The sequence below is a fragment of the Manis javanica genome, chromosome 11 (genome assembly GCF_040802235.1).
Source record: "Manis javanica isolate MJ-LG chromosome 11, MJ_LKY, whole genome shotgun sequence".
Lineage (NCBI taxonomy): Eukaryota > Metazoa > Chordata > Mammalia > Pholidota > Manidae > Manis > Manis javanica.
Genome location: NC_133166.1, coordinates 113011908 through 113025886, shown reverse-complemented (window position 1 = coordinate 113025886; position 13979 = coordinate 113011908). Strand labels below are relative to the sequence as shown.

The 13979-nt window shown below is 64.4% G+C and overlaps 3 protein-coding genes across 12 annotated transcripts; 2 read left to right on the top strand and 1 right to left on the bottom strand.

The window, feature by feature from the left end:
- Positions 1 to 437: 437 nt before the first annotated feature.
- On the top strand, positions 438 to 5793 carry CRACR2B (calcium release activated channel regulator 2B). Of its 9 annotated transcripts, XM_037011518.2 has the most exons (13): positions 587 to 605; positions 1055 to 1345; positions 1627 to 1696; positions 2037 to 2196; positions 2544 to 2735; positions 2814 to 2925; positions 3407 to 3587; positions 4020 to 4166; positions 4268 to 4358; positions 4504 to 4596; positions 4780 to 4946; positions 5106 to 5177; positions 5371 to 5793. In XM_037011518.2, the coding sequence occupies exons 4-13, from the start codon at positions 2194 to 2196 to the stop codon at positions 5549 to 5551; spliced, it is 1239 nt and encodes a 412-aa protein (XP_036867413.1). In that variant the 5' UTR covers positions 587 to 605; positions 1055 to 1345; positions 1627 to 1696; positions 2037 to 2193; the 3' UTR covers positions 5552 to 5793. The 9 variants fall into 9 exon arrangements, with proteins under 9 accessions (XP_036867411.1, XP_036867410.1, XP_036867412.1 ...); XM_037011514.2 differs by lacking the exon at positions 1055 to 1345 and having other exon boundaries at positions 458 to 605; positions 1389 to 1696; XM_037011513.2 differs by having other exon boundaries at positions 465 to 605; positions 1055 to 1696.
- Positions 5794 to 6786: 993 nt separating this feature from the next.
- CD151 (CD151 molecule (Raph blood group)) lies at positions 6787 to 11148 on the top strand. Of its 2 annotated transcripts, none has more exons than XM_037011503.2 (9): positions 6787 to 6882; positions 7724 to 7784; positions 8636 to 8717; positions 8818 to 9009; positions 9348 to 9422; positions 9793 to 9897; positions 10008 to 10166; positions 10247 to 10333; positions 10426 to 11148. In XM_037011503.2, exons 3-9 carry the CDS (start codon positions 8637 to 8639, stop codon positions 10483 to 10485), a joined length of 759 nt encoding a protein of 252 aa, XP_036867398.1. In that variant the 5' UTR covers positions 6787 to 6882; positions 7724 to 7784; position 8636; the 3' UTR covers positions 10486 to 11148. The 2 variants fall into 2 exon arrangements, with proteins under 2 accessions (XP_036867398.1, XP_036867397.1); XM_037011502.2 differs by lacking the exon at positions 6787 to 6882 and adding an exon at positions 6895 to 7070.
- A 1291-nt stretch (positions 11149 to 12439) lies between these two features.
- POLR2L (RNA polymerase II, I and III subunit L) lies at positions 12440 to 13967 on the bottom strand. Its single transcript, XM_037011511.2, has 2 exons — positions 13684 to 13967; positions 12440 to 12693 (listed from the first exon to the last, which is right to left on the bottom strand). The coding sequence occupies exons 1-2, from the start codon at positions 13776 to 13778 to the stop codon at positions 12585 to 12587; spliced, it is 204 nt and encodes a 67-aa protein (XP_036867406.1). The 5' UTR covers positions 13779 to 13967; the 3' UTR covers positions 12440 to 12584.
- Positions 13968 to 13979: the final 12 nt, after the last annotated feature.

The window sequence follows — 13979 nt, the reverse complement described above, 5'->3', positions numbered from 1 at the left end:
TCAGTGTCCACTCCACTTTGGGCCCATGGCCCAAGGCTCTGTGCCAGGTGTGGCCTCCCCTTGTCATTGCAAACCTCACTGGCCAGGTGCCCACACCTGTTCCCCTGCCCCCACCCTCCATACACAGGAGAGGTCTGGAATATTAGGGGAGGTGAGGTCTGAGCTGAAGGGGGCCGGGTTTTGTTCAGGGAGAGACATAGTTTCCTGAAAGCATTCTCCGCCCTGGGCAGTCAGGGGATCAGCCAGCCCTCCTCGGTGAGCAAAAGAAGTCGCAGGAGCAGGGTGCTGGAGCAGAGCCCAGCATTTGCTGGCTGTCCAGAGCTCCTGGTCTTGCCTGGCTCAGCCCCCACCTGTCCCCTCCTCCCCTACCATGGGGAAGCTGAGGTGGAGGTGGCAGCCCCTAGCCAACAATAACTGCAGTGGGACTGCAGGACTGGGAGAGCCGGCTGGGCAGGTGCAGGTGCCAGGGGCCGGCCCCCCATCTCAAGGTCCTGTCCTATAGGCTCAACCTGGTCTGGTTCTGCAGGATCCCAGGCCCCTTAAGAAGCAGAGGACCCCAGCACCCCAGCACTGCCAGGGTTGCACGGTGAGGCAAGCCCCTCCAGGTGGGTGAACCCAGGCTGGGGCTGGGGGAGGGCTACCCTCTGGAAAGGATGGGGCTTTCTACCTAAGCAGGAAGGCCACACGCAGCCCCACCCAGCTGCTGCTCCCAGCCCTCCCCCACTGGGAACCCAAAGCAGGGCCGTGCCCCAAAGGGAGTGCTTGTGTGTGTGTGTGGGGGGGTGTTGGGGCGGCAACCTTCTGCCCCCACTCACACATGCACAGGTATTTATGCTGCTGACTTAAGTACCATTTTCGAGTGTACTACATGTTTATTGTCTAAAAATGGGAAAAACCACCATTGGGAGAGTATAGGGAAGAAAAAGTCACCCCACTCCTAAAGATACACGAAAACTATTTGGGTCTATTTCCTGCCTGGCTTTTTCCTACACACACTTCTTGGCACCTTCAATCAGGATCCTCAGGACGAACCCCTCCTTGTCTTGGTCCTCAGGAAGGGTACTAGGTCCCCGCTACCTCCGCACCACTGTGCGCTTTGGGATCTGCCGGGGTCGGGGGCTTAGGCAGGGCCGGGCAGGGTGTGCAGCGACAGCCCGGCCGCCCGAGCGCCGAGAGGCGGGGACACGGCGACAGCAGCGGCGGTGGCTCCGCCCGGGGCCGGCCCACGCTGGGGTCCCGGTGCCTGCAGGGCAGCAGGAGCCGCTCCGGACCCGGGCCCCGCGCGCCGCCTTCTCCCGGGAGGAACGGCCCGGGAGCGAAGCAGGCGCGACGGCACGGCGGCCAGGTAGGCGCCTCTCAGGTCCTTCCGCCCCTCCCGGCCGCTGCAGGGCGCACCTACCGCTGCGCGTCGCAGGCGGGAACGCCGGTGGCCCTGGGCGCGCTTAGAGGCGGCGGCCCGCGGCCCTGTCTCCCGCTTCCCGCCGCCCGCTCCCCGGCGGCCGCGGCGTAGCTTCCGGCTGGGCTGACGTCTGATCCCGCGGAGTCGCGGGCCGTCGGGGGGCGGCACACCCGCCGGGTGAAGTGACCGCGTGAGGATGACTCTGGCCCCGGTTCCCCTTCTTGGAGGTCGCGCCCTGCCCCCTCAGGTGCGCGGGTGGGAAGAGAGAATCGCTGGTGGACTGGGGGAGAGTCCCAGGTACTGGGGTGTCGCCTAACTGAGACTTAGCTTTGGGGAATTCGGGGCCAGGACGTTGTGGAAACAGGTGGCTCTGATTGGGGGCGGGGCACCCCTGAGAGCTGGGCAGCCCCGCGGAGGTTCCGGGACTCGGAGGGGGCGAGTCTGCGGAGGGAGGGGCTACCGGCCTGCAATGGGCGGACCCCGCACCTGCAGCCCTTGGCCCGGGGCCATGGGAGGGTCTACGGCAGAGAGGGAGGAGTTCGCTCGTCGGCCAGCTGGCTTGAGGCAGGTCCACTGAGCCCCAGATCCTGGGGCAAAGGACTCAGCCAGGACCGGAGGAATTCTCCCACCCGGCCAGGCCTGCAACCGGCGATTCCAAGACCCGTCCCCAACTCCAGGACCTGTCCAGCTCTTCCAGCGCTGACAACTCCCTCCCCCAAGCTGCCCCTCCTCAGCTTCCACGATCCTCCACTCCATTGGCCATCACACACTCTTCCATAGCTGCTGCCTCCCAGATGGTCCGTCCCCAGCTCGTGCTCTCCGGCACTGGGCTCCTCTGGAGGCCCCATTCTCTAGCTCCCGGGGGCAGCCCCCACAGGCCCTGAGCCAGCGTCACGTCACCTGTGACACCTGTGCCTGCAGCATTGCCCCGAGTGGGCGTGAGCTGTACAGCCCCACAGCCTCTTCTCCCTGGACCTCCCCAAACCTCTCACCTTCCGACTGTGCAGGAAGGCCCCTCCGCTCCCTCCCGGCCCCACCCGGCCCCAGTCGGCCCCCACACTCACACCTCACTCTCTCCCTGCCTTTCTTCTTCCCCATTATTTCTGAGCTCTGCTCAGGCCCCGACTTCTCCTTGGCTTCCCAGCATCCAGCGGCCCAGAATTCCACTGCCATGGCCAGCCCTGGGAAGCCTGGGGCTGGGGAAGCCCAGGAGGAGGAGAGGGTGGAAGAGGGGGGATCCGTGGGCCCGCGGGAGGCAGTGCTGGAGCAGGCCCGGGAACTGTTTCTGCTGTGTGACAAGGAGGCCAAGGGCTTCATCACCCGGGCCGACCTGCAGGTGAGTCCCAGCCCCAAGAGGCTGCCCTCCCCTCAGACTGCCCTTGGCAACTCAGCCCTGCCATCCTTGCCTGGCCAGGGTCTGCAGAGCGACTTGGCCCTCACACCTGAACAGCTAGAGGCCGTGTTTGAAAGTCTGGACCAGGCCCACACAGGCTTCCTCACCGCTTGGGAGTTCTGTCTCGGCTTGGGTGAGCTCAGACCTTGATCGAACCCCTCCCCCAGACCCATACTGGCACGAGTGGGATTCTGGGCCCACAATACACAGACAATAGTCTTTCCATTGCCTCCCTCTGGAGCACACACAGGTGCAACGGGAAGCCCCCCTCCCTAAGGCTTGTATGGAGCTGCCCCTCCTGCCCCTCACCTTCTCGCCCTGTGCCAAACCCAGGTGGGGCTGGGATCCAGGCATGCCCCAGTCTGGCCCACAGCCCTCACCCGCCCTCTGCAATGCAGACAGCTCCCAGCATGGAAGCTTGGCCGTCACCTCCCATTCCCAGGCCAAGAACTGGACAGAATAAGGAAGAAAAACAGGAAATTAGGCTCAGAGAAAGGGCTGTGTGTGTGTGTGCGCGTGTGTGTGTGGAAGTGGGCGGGGTGGGGTTGGAGAGTGGGCGCCAAGCCTGGGTGGTACCCCACAGCCCTGCTAATCTTTCCCCGCCATGCCCACAGGGAAGTTTGTCGGGGTGGAATCAGCCCAGGGCTCACTGCCTTCCCGGGCTCCCGAGGAAACCTTTGAGTCTGGCTGGTCCACTGTGCAAGGCCCGCCAGGCTCCCTGGAGGAGGAGGAGGAAGAGGAGGAGGGGTTCTGCACCGCGCTGGAGCAGCTCGGGGTGGCCCCGGTGCTGGCCGAGTGAGTCTGTGCGGGATGGCTCACTGTTCCCCCTGCTAGCTCTCCCTCTACATGCTGCCTGTCCACGTCGCCCGCCTGTCAATCCCCGCGCAGCGTCCCTAGGCGGGATCTGGCCCAGTCCTTCCCTCTTAGCTGGGACACCTGGGAGGAGCCGGGCGTGATTTCCCGCAGAATTTGCATTTCAGGCAACAGCGGTCCCGGCAGCGGGGAGGAGGGGCGGCACACGATCATGTACACACCGACGTATCCCCACTCACACACACAGCTCGCTGCCACTCAAGCCCAGGCAGAGGCGAGAGCACACACAAGAGGGGTGGCTTGCATGCGGCAAAGGCGCCTGGCTTGTCCGGGGCTGGGGATCTTGAGAGACCTACCGGTCGGGATGGGGCGGGAGCCCCCGCTTCAGCTTCAGCCCTTGCCTGCCCTATCCAGGCAGCCCGCGGTGCGGAAGCTCTGGACCCGGCTGCAGCGCGAGCGACCCGAGCTACTGGGCTCCTTCGAGGACGTTCTGATGCGGGCGTCGGCCTGCCTGGAGGAGGCGGCCCGAGAGCGGGTCGGCCTTGAGCAGGCGCTGCGGCGGTGAGAGCTGGGGTCCTTCGGCGAGACTCGGCGAGACTGCCCAGAGGGGCTGGGGGCTGGGCGGGTGAAAGCAGCTCTCTCCCCGGCCTGCGTTCCCTAAGGCGGGACTGCGAGCACGACAGGGAAGTGCGGACTTTGTACGAGGAGATGGAGCAGCAGCTTCGCGAGCAGCGCCTGCGCCTGCGGAGTCAGGTGGGCCCGAAGCGCCCCCGCCCCCCAGACGGGCCCAGACCTAGATGCGCGCGTCTCCTTGACTCAGCCTTCTCGGAATTGGTCCCACCCCCGGCCCCTGCCCCTCCGCGGCTCGTGGAGGCTCAGGTGCCCCGGCGCGTCCCAGGACCTCCCCCGGGAGGAGCGGAGAGGCCGCCTGGAGCGGGAGCTGCAGAGCCGCCAGCAAGAGCTGGAGCGTGCGGGCCTGCGGCAGCGGGAGGTAAGCGCGGAGGGCCGCAGACCCGCCCAACCCCTGCTCCGCTCTTTCCGTCAGGCGTGCACTACCCGGTTTCTTGAGGTCCTTTGTGCCTCGGTGTCCCCATCCCCAGAATAGCTGGGTGACAGGGGCAAACGCAGGCTTCCGGGAAAGACCTCTTCAGCTCGATTGTCTCCCTCGCCCCAGTTGGAACAGCAGCTGCAGGCCCGCGCCGCTGAGCAACTGGAGGCGCAGGCGCAGAACGCCCAGCTGTGGCTGGCCAATGAGGCCCTGCGGACGCAGCTGGAAAACGCGCAGGAGCAGCTCCGCAGACTGGAGGAAGACGTGCAGGGCCGGCAGAAGCAAACCCAACGGTGCCCGGGGGCGGGGCGGGGCCGGGGTCGCTCTGGGTTCAGGTCGGGTCCACTTCCATCCCCATCCCACGTCCCAGCCCCGCCACCAGGGTCTGCGTGGGGCCGGGTCTTCTAGGGGGTCGTCGGTTGCCCAGAAGCCTCCCTGCATCCCTCCCGCAGAGACGTGGTTGCGGTATCGAGGAACATGCAGAAGGAGAAGCGCAGTCTCCTGCGGCAGCTGGAGCTCCTCAGGTGTGGGAGGGGAGGGGCTCAGCGCAGCTCGCTAGCCCAGTGTGAGGAAGTCCTTCCTTGGGTCTGCCCTCCGTCCCTCGTGCTGCAGCCCCAGCCAGACACCTACCTTCTGGGCTGAGCGAGAGCCACAGCCAGCATTCCTTCCAGGAATGCTGCTGTGGAGATCTCTTAGAGCCCTTGGACTCTTCTCCAGGGAGCTGAACATGCGGCTACGAGACGACAGGGATGTCTGTGAGGCCAAGCGACTGGGCAGTGACCACAGGAAGGCTCTGGCTACGGTCTGCCCACGGGGGCCAGCCTGCTGCTGCTGGGTTCACCCCCCTCAGACTCAGCTCTGGCCACCTCACCAGTGCCCGATGACCAGCCCCGAGTGACTCACTGGGCGTCAGGTGGAGAAATGTCTGGTGAAGTCGACTCGTCATGGCTGGGTGCTGCCCACCCAGGATGTGGGCCCTACCCAGTGGACTGCCTGGCCTGCTTGCCCGCAGTCATGAAAGAACTAACCCTGTGTGTTCTTATATGCCCCTGCAGGTCCCCATCCTCTCCCCATTCCATCAAACCCTTCTCTGCCCAGCAGAAAGCCTTCCTCCAAATAAAGTCCATTGATACATTGTGACCTCCTCATTGTCCTGTGTGTGTGAGCCACAGCGTTTATGTGGCACACATATGAGGTGTCTCTGGTCCACGCATGGCATGTGTGTGGTACATGAATGGTCCAGATCCATGACTCTGCTGTGCTGGGGCTATGGGTGTCCCTGTGTGACCTTGTCATGCCCCCAAGTCCTCACAGTCCATCAAACCTGCCCCTCAGAGCCTCTATAGGGGAAATGGGGCTGAGGCCCATTGTCTGCTCCTAGCCTCAGTGGGCCACCCCTTCCTCATGCCAGCCTTCACACAGCCCTGGGTGAGCCAGCTCGTCCACCAGAGTCGGGCCAGTCCTAAGTGGAGCTACCTTCCATACAACCTTCCTCGGCCCACCGGGAGAGCTAGGAGTTGGGGACAATGCTCCTCTGTCAATGGGGAGCTGCTTCACCTGAATGCAGACTGTCTGGAGCTGGGGGTGAGCCTGATGGGTGGGGAGTCCCCTCCCACTTCTACCTCGCCCCTCAGCTCCCAGTACAGCGGGTAGCAGGCTCTGGCTTTTCTGCTGCACCCTTTTCCACCACTCCCAGGCTCAGTGCCTACCTGGCTGGGCTCCGGCAAGCACCTTATGCCTTCCTCCAGGCCATCCACGCTGCACGCTAAGGTCTCTTTTCTTCATCTGACTAAGCCTCCACACCTTGCCCCACGGCTGGCATCTGTTCTGCCGACCCCTGCAGCTCAGGTGGCCTCTGGGTTGGAGAAGCGCCGGGTCTCGGACACAGTCCAAGGCTTCGGCTAGGCTGGCCGCGGCCTCTCCCGCCCCGAGACCAGCTCCTCCGTCCCCGAGGAGGTGAGCGCCCCGGGCGCCTCCGCATTCCCGGGCGGATCCCAGCGCGGGCACCTGCGGGCGTCGCGGCCGCGCTGCGCAGACCCGCGGGGCATCTGCCGGCGTGGGCGTGGCGAGAGTTTTGGGGGCTGATGTGGGCGGGGCCGACGGGCTTTGGGAGGGAGTGGGCGTGGTCTGCTGGCCTGGGTGGGCGGGGCCGGGCGGGGCAGGCCGCGCAGTCGCCGCTCCCGCTCGCGCAGCCGCCGCCACCGCCTGGCCGACTCCCACGCCAGCCTGGTAAGTACGCTGTCTAGCCAGGCCCGCCGAGGGCACCGGGCGCGCGGGGCCCTGCGCGGCGCGGCCCGAGGCAGGCAGCAGCTCCGGAGGCCCGGGAGGACGGGCCCGCCGACCCGGCCGCAGCCCCCGCAGGCCCTCTCGGAGGGAGCCGGATCGCTAGAGGCCCGGTGGCGGAGGGGCGCAGGCGGGTAGGCGCCTCCCCTCTCAGCCTTCGGGCAGCCCAGGGCCCAAGGAGAGCCCCGCTCCCTGTGCCTGGACCCGGTGCGGGCCCCTCCCCGGGCCTGGCTGAGCGGGTAGGGCCCGCCGTGGGGCGCGCGGGCCGCCGGGGGCCGGGCTGGAGGTGCAGGAGCGGGGGTGGGCAGCGCTGTCCAGCCCAGGAGCTATTTCTGGCCGGCCCTTCTGGAAAGAGGGCCCCTACCCAGCCGGCCGCCCGCGGGGCGCCGTGGGGGCTGAATCTGCGTCGGCCCTGGGTCGCTTGTGCGGCGCGCGGGGCCTCCACTCCGCCAGCTCCCGGGTGGGCTCTGCGCCCGTTTTCTTCCCAGGCGGCCCCTTCCGCTGGTGGGGGAGGAGCAGTGGCCAGGCCCAGGGTGGGGCGCCTGGAGAAAGCGTGTGCGTCCTCCCCACATCGCACTATCCAGAAATGCTTTCTGCCCTGCACTGTGCCACCCTCACCCAGCCCAAAATACTGGGCCTGGATGCTCCCTCTTCTGCTGCTGGGAGTGTACGCTGCCTGCTCTGAAAGCGCGGCTGGAATCCACTTCCTGGGGCTGCCACAAGGAGGGGTGGCAGGAGCTTTCCCCTCCAGCTGGGCCAGGCCTGTGACCAGTCCCTGCCCTTCTAGTGGAGCCTCCTGGGGAACTGTCACCTGCCTGCCTTACAGAGCCGCTGTCCCTGCCAGCCAGGTGAGTGCTGGGTGGGGCCTCTGGGCAGTGCTGTGCTGTCTGGAAGTGTGGCCCTGGGCGCTCATGCTGTCTGGGCCCACAGCCCTCACCCGCCCTCTGCAATGCAGACAGCTCCCAGCATGGAAGGCAGGGCGTCTCTGGCTGCCTCTGGGAGGAGCACCACCTGTAGCTGCCCGACTAGCTAGGGCTGGTGTGGCTATCCCCTTTCCGGAGTGAGGTCCAGGAGAGGAAGAATCCCCGGGTCTGGGAGGTGTGTCTGCTGGCGCTGCCTGCCCAGACCCTCCATTCTCCCCACCCTGGCTGGGAGGAAGGAAGGCCTCCCTTTAACAAAAGACAACAGGCTTCCCTGAAGCCACAGCTAGTAAGGGGCAGGTCAGTCTGTCTCTGAGTGGCCTCCTCCCATCCAGCAGCTGGTAGGTTCCTGCCAGCCTGTGACGTGTTGCCTGGGGAATGCTGGGGTGGGGTGGGCAGGGGGTGGGAGGGGCCTGCATGAGCTCACCCCAAGGTGGCTGCTGGGGCTTCCTACCCTGCCTGCCAGTGGGGATGAGTCATCCGCGGATGGCTGGGGTCCTCCTTGCCACTGTGCCCTGGGCTCTGGTCAGGGAAGCCAGGCTCTCCAGCCTTCCAGGAGCCTGGCCTTCAGCTTGGTGCTGGGCACCAGTCGTCTGCCCTTGCTTCACGAGGGTGGGAGCTACCCTCCAAGGAAGCGTCCTGGTTCCCGGGGTACTCTCCCAGGGCCTTCACCCAGGGCTGACCGGGGCATCTGCATCCCCTCCTGTCCCAGGGGTATCTGGCTGTCCTCCCGGGCAGGCCCTGGCATTGTGGGCCCTCTGATCCCCTCCCCTCCCTAGGATGGGTGAGTTCAATGAGAAGGCGACATGTGGTACCGTCTGCCTCAAGTACTTGCTCTTCACGTTCAACTGCTGCTTCTGGGTGAGAAGTGCCCCCACCCCTGTCCTGCCTTCACTCCCATCCCTGCTCTGGGAAGGAGCCTGGCAGGGGCTCAGATGGAACCAGTGTGCACTGCCCACAGCTGGCTGGACTCGCCGTCATGGCAGTGGGCATCTGGACCCTGGCCCTCAAGAGTGACTACATCAGCCTGCTGGCCTCAGGCACCTACCTGGCCACAGCTTACATCCTGGTGGTGGCTGGTGTCGTTGTCATGGTGACCGGTGTCCTGGGCTGCTGTGCTACCTTCAAGGAGCGGCGGAACCTGCTGCGCCTGGTCAGCAGGGTGTGGGTTGGGGGACAGATGAAGGCGCTGGGAGAGGGGCTCCCCACCTGCAGCCTGGGTTGGCTCTGAGGAGGGGAGGGATGGGCTTGAGTGACACTGCACTGTGCTTTCCCTGCGGTGTCCCTCCCACCTGCACATCGGTTCTGAGGGAAATCTTCCAGGAGTGGGGCAGGCTGTCAGCCCCCACCTGCTGCCTGAGCCCTCTCTCTGTAGCCACTAGGAAGCCAAGGGTGGGGGCTCTGCTCTGTAGTCCCTGGACACCAGGCATCCCCAGGTACTGAGGGGGGGTCTGTAGCCCACCCCGCCTCACTGAACCCCTGTCCCCTCAGTACTTTGTCCTGCTTCTCATCATCTTTTTGCTGGAGATCATTGCTGGCATCCTGGCCTACATCTACTACCAGCAGGTGAGGGGTCTGGGCAAGCCATGTGGGGGCACGCATATGCAGCAAGATGGATACACACCTGGGACTACACACAGATATATACACTCGGGACGTGGACACTTGCACACAGGAACACATACATGAGAGAACACGGACACGTGTATACACATACATATAGTGGGAAGGATACACATATGCAGAGGCGCACATGATGCCCTCTGCTCCAGAGCTGACCACTGTGCTGGCAGGCCCTGGAGGTGGGGCTGGGCCCCAGGGGAGGGTGAACCTCCTGCTTAGAACCCTCTGCCACCTCTCTATACCTGCCCCCACTCTGCCCCACCTTGGAGGGCCTTAGACTCTGCAGCTGAAGCTCTCACCACCTCACCCCTAGCTGAATGCAGAGCTCAAGGAGAACCTGAAGGGAACCATGTCCAAGCAGTACCACCAGCCGGGCTACGAGGGTGTGACCAGCGCTGTGGACAAGCTGCAGCAGGAGGTTGGTCAGGAGCAGTGGGCGGCAGTGTGTGCCTCCCTGTTGGCCTCCCAGACCCCTGTGAGAGTCCCATTGAGGGCGGGGGCTCAGCCCTGGCTGTGTTCCCACTGCAGTTCCATTGCTGTGGTAGCAACAACTGGCAGGACTGGCAGGACAGTGAGTGGGTCCGCTCGGGCCAGGCGAAAGGCCACGTGGTCCCCGACAGCTGCTGCAAGACTGTGGTGGCGGGCTGCGGGGAGCGGGACCACGCCTCCAACATCTACAAGGTGGAGGTAGGCTGGCTGGGCTGTGGCTGTGGCGGTTCAGGGCTGGAGGGCCCGCCGCCTTCAGCGTCCCACATGCACCCTGCCAGGGAGGCTGCATCACCAAGCTGGAGACCTTCATCCAGGAGCACCTGAGGGTCATCGGGGCCGTGGGCATCGGCATCGCCTGTGTGCAGGTGCGGGCGGGCAGTGGGGCAGGCTGGGCCGGGGCATGGGGTGCCACAGGATGGCTGGAGCCTGTGGCCTGCTTGCCTGGTCTGCCCTGCAGGTTTTTGGCATGATCTTCACATGCTGCCTCTACAAGAGCCTGAAGTTGGAGCACTACTGACCCTGCCCACACTTCTCATGCCTGTGGGCCCCCACCCTGCCATCACAGTCACCTCTGGAGACCCCCATCCCCAGAGGGTGCTTCAAGTGCCTTTTGCTGCACACCAAAGTCCTATGGCCAGTCCTCTCTGGCAGCCAGGACAGTACCTCTGCCAGTGGGTGGGGCTGGCTGGGGTCCTGGCCTGCCTTTGGGGGTGAGGGACTGGAGCTTTGGGATGCTCCCTGATGTCTGTGCAGAGGGGCTGGCCCACCCAAGGTACCCCCAGGCCCCCAGACACCATGGGCAGTGGCCAGGGGCAGGACAGGAAGACCACTCGTAGGTAGGGAGGTGCAAGGGGTTGCCGAGTCAGTCCTGCCCAGGAGCCTCGAGCATCTACAGCCTTTCTGAGTGGCCCTGCTCCCCTGGGAAAGGTCAGACGGCGCTGTCCTGAGGGTCCTCTGCCCCTGCCTCCCGACCCAGGCTTCTGCTGCTCCCAAGCCCCTGCTGTTTTAATGCTGTTCCCACCACCACGTAAAAGGCCCCATGTCTACTTCTTTGCGTCTCCCCTGCCCAGGAGTGGGGATTTTTTCACTGCTGTCACGTAAGAGCAGTACCACCAGCTGGGCCACTGGCTGGAACTGCTCCTGCCACTAAGAGGTGCACAATAAACGTCTATGGAACTAAGGAACTTGCTATGTTTAATAATACATGGCTCTGGTCCTCAGGGCCTCCACATCCAACAGGGTGGACCGACTTGCCACCCAGTGCCACCAAGAGTGGGAGCCAGGAGGGCACCAGGGCATCCCAGGCAGCCAGGTGTGAAATGCACACAGACAGGATGCAAGGAGGCCAGTGGCAGGGACAGTCCCACACAGGCCACAGAGCAGGACTGTGCCCACTCTTGGAGAGTGGTGGGGGGACCAGAGCTCCACAGGGCAAAGAGAGATAAACCTCCAATAGCCTGGCCAGCTTATGGTTTCCAAAGACCAACCCAGTTACTGTGTAGGTACCAGGTAAAGGGGACAGAGGGGGTAAGGGCGGAGCATGGTGATCCAACAGTGAGAAAGGTGGGTGCACAGCCCACACTCTGAGCAGGTGTGTGCTGGCACTGGGAGCCAGGCTGAAGAAAGTACTAGGTCTGCAGAGGCTGCCAGGGCCTGGCCACTGTGTCCCTCTGCTCTGGGTCACCCAGCTCCTGTCCCCAAGGCTTGGGCTATCTGTCCCAGGGGCATACCCATCTTCCCTCAGCCAGGCTCCTAGCTCTGAGGAAGGTGCCTGAAATAGGCTGCCTCCCTCCCACCTAAGGGCACCCTCCTGCCTTCTGCCCACTGGAGGGTACCAGGGCCTGCCTGACCCCTGCCCAGGATGACAGCTTCCAGCGGGAAGCTTCAGCTGCAACAGAGGCCCCAAGGAGACAGGTCTTGGACAGCCCATGGGATTAAGTGCTAATGCCCAGGCACTGGGTGCTTAACCAGCCTGATGTCCGGCACAGCTTCCTGAGGGCTACTACCTACCTGCTGCATGGGGGTCTCAGGGCTGGTTGTGGAACCTGGGCACTGCCCCTCCCCCTCTTCAGGAACTTAGCCAAGATGTGGAGCCTGGAGGCTTTTGGCAGGAGCCTCAGAGCGGGCAGCCATGACCACAGCCAGCACTCCATTTAGGGGCCAGAAAACCTGTTCTTCAGATCCTGGGAGAGGATTTGAGCATCTCTGTGCTCCACCTAAAGAGCACCAAAACATCGGTGTTGGGATGCCAGAGCCCCTGGACCCCCACCCACATCACATGCTCTTGGTGTCTGTGCTATTTGGGCTGTGAGTGCACACCCCAAGGGAGGCCCCCCCAGGCTGAGTGGTGGCCTCTCCTCCTGGGCACTGAGGGCCGAGTTCACGCCCCCGACGGCATGGCCTCAGGCAAGAGGCAAGACTGAGAAAAACGGGTGAAAGGAGTCTCACAAAGCCAGCCAACTGTCAGGACGTCACAGTTCTGCAAAGACCTTTACTGGGTGGTTCCTTCCACAGCGGGAGACATGCCCACATAACTGTGGGCAGGCATGTCTCCCAGCTACCCACACCTCGTGGGATGAACTCTGGGTAGGACGCTGCCTGCCATGGCCAGCACAGTCACTTCTCCAGAGGTGCATAGTTGAGCAGCTTCTCAATCAGGTCCACGTGAGCCAGCAGCATGCGGCGACAGCAGTAACGCTTCAGGCCAAGGGCATCCAGGGCGTCCCTGTGCGGGAGAGAGCGGTCCCGGTGAATGAGCAAGCCCCACTCGGCTGTTGTGGGATTTTTCCCTCTGCTCTGTGCCCCATGCCAGGGACTGAGACTTCTCCTGGGAGCCACTTCGCTCATTTTCCAAACCACCTAGAGTTCTTAATTTCCTTGGGACGCAGGAAGGCCTCCAGAAAATTCTTAAACGTGCAGATGCGGCAGCTTGGGAAGTGGAGGCCAGGTTTGGAGGTCCCTGCCCGCGGCACGTCATGCCGAGAGTCACATGCAGGCTACAAGCCATTCACTGGCACCCTGGTCGTTCTAACAGTCTCCTCACGGCCAAACAGCCCATCCATGGCTTCCCCTTCATCCAGGCACCAGGAGTTCAAGTGTGATCAGGTTTCGGGCTACCTACACAGGGGCCAAGGGGCAGCCACTGGTGAGAAAGGGAGATTCAGACAGGCATGGTGGTAACTGCAGGGTGGGCAAGGGCAGGAAAGGGGCCCCCACGGCAGCCTGATAATGACAGCTGCGGGGTCAGAAGCTCGCCCTGTGTCCTAACGGCAAGCGGGTTGCAGGACACAGTGGGCCCAAGAGCAGAGAGAGGTTAGGGACCAGGTGGACAGGAAGGAGGCTAAGCACGTAATGGTCGGCTACCTAACAGAAGGACCGCAGTCTGGAAGTCCCCCGAACACCAGGGGTTTGATACCCAGCTCCTCCCTCTCCTCTCCCCAGACTGGGGGAGGAAATACTGTCCTGAGAACTGGTCAGGAGGGCAGCGCTGGAAGGGACCCCGGGACTGAGACCCCTCCAGGATCGGCTGGAATCTGATGTGTGCCCCGCCTGCCCCCCAGGCTGGGGCTCTCGACTTCAGCCCCCAGTCCTCCAACCCCAGCCCCACGTGTGGCAGGCAGCGCAGCAGGACCCTTGCCTCCGCCCGCCCGCGCTGGCCGGGACCGCCGGCCCTGTCCCCCAGCCTCTCAGGCCGGAGACGCGGGGAGCACCTCACCCCTCGGTGTACTCGGCCTGCAGCAGCCCCAGGTAGGCCTCCCACTTGTTGCCCACGATCTTGCCGCAGGTGAAGCAGCGTACGGGGATGATCATGGCGGCGGCGGCGGCGGCGGCGGCGGCGGCTCCTAGGTCCTGGAGGCGCTTCCGCCAGCGGCACCTGCCCCGCCCCGGGCGCGCCCACGCGCGGGGGGCACGCCCGCCCCTGGCCACCCGCCCGCCCTTCACCGTGGCGCGGTCGGACTCCGCTTCCCGCCACGACGGTATTCCTGGCGCAGGCCGGGGTCCCGGGGCCCG

Excerpts from the sequence above, each read along its gene's own strand:
- CD151 (XM_037011503.2), top strand. The coding sequence starts at position 8,637 with ATGGGTGAGTTCAATGAGAAGGCGACATGTGGTACCGTCTGCCTCAAG. Across the intron at positions 9,010-9,347 it reads GGCGGAACCTGCTGCGCCTG|TACTTTGTCCTGCTTCTCAT; the intron begins GTCAGCAGGGTG and ends CTGTCCCCTCAG. Across the intron at positions 9,898-10,007 it reads TGGACAAGCTGCAGCAGGAG|TTCCATTGCTGTGGTAGCAA; the intron begins GTTGGTCAGGAG and ends TTCCCACTGCAG.
- CRACR2B (XM_037011512.2), top strand. The coding sequence starts at position 1,596 with ATGACTCTGGCCCCGGTTCCCCTTCTTGGAGGTCGCGCCCTGCCCCCT. Across the intron at positions 4,167-4,267 it reads CTTGAGCAGGCGCTGCGGCG|GCGGGACTGCGAGCACGACA; the intron begins GTGAGAGCTGGG and ends GCGTTCCCTAAG. Across the intron at positions 4,947-5,105 it reads CGGCAGAAGCAAACCCAACG|AGACGTGGTTGCGGTATCGA; the intron begins GTGCCCGGGGGC and ends TCCCTCCCGCAG.
- POLR2L (XM_037011511.2), bottom strand. The coding sequence starts at position 13,778 with ATGATCATCCCCGTACGCTGCTTCACCTGCGGCAAGATCGTGGGCAAC. Across the intron at positions 12,694-13,683 it reads CAGGCCGAGTACACCGAGGG|GGACGCCCTGGATGCCCTTG; the intron begins GTGAGGTGCTCC and ends TCTCCCGCACAG.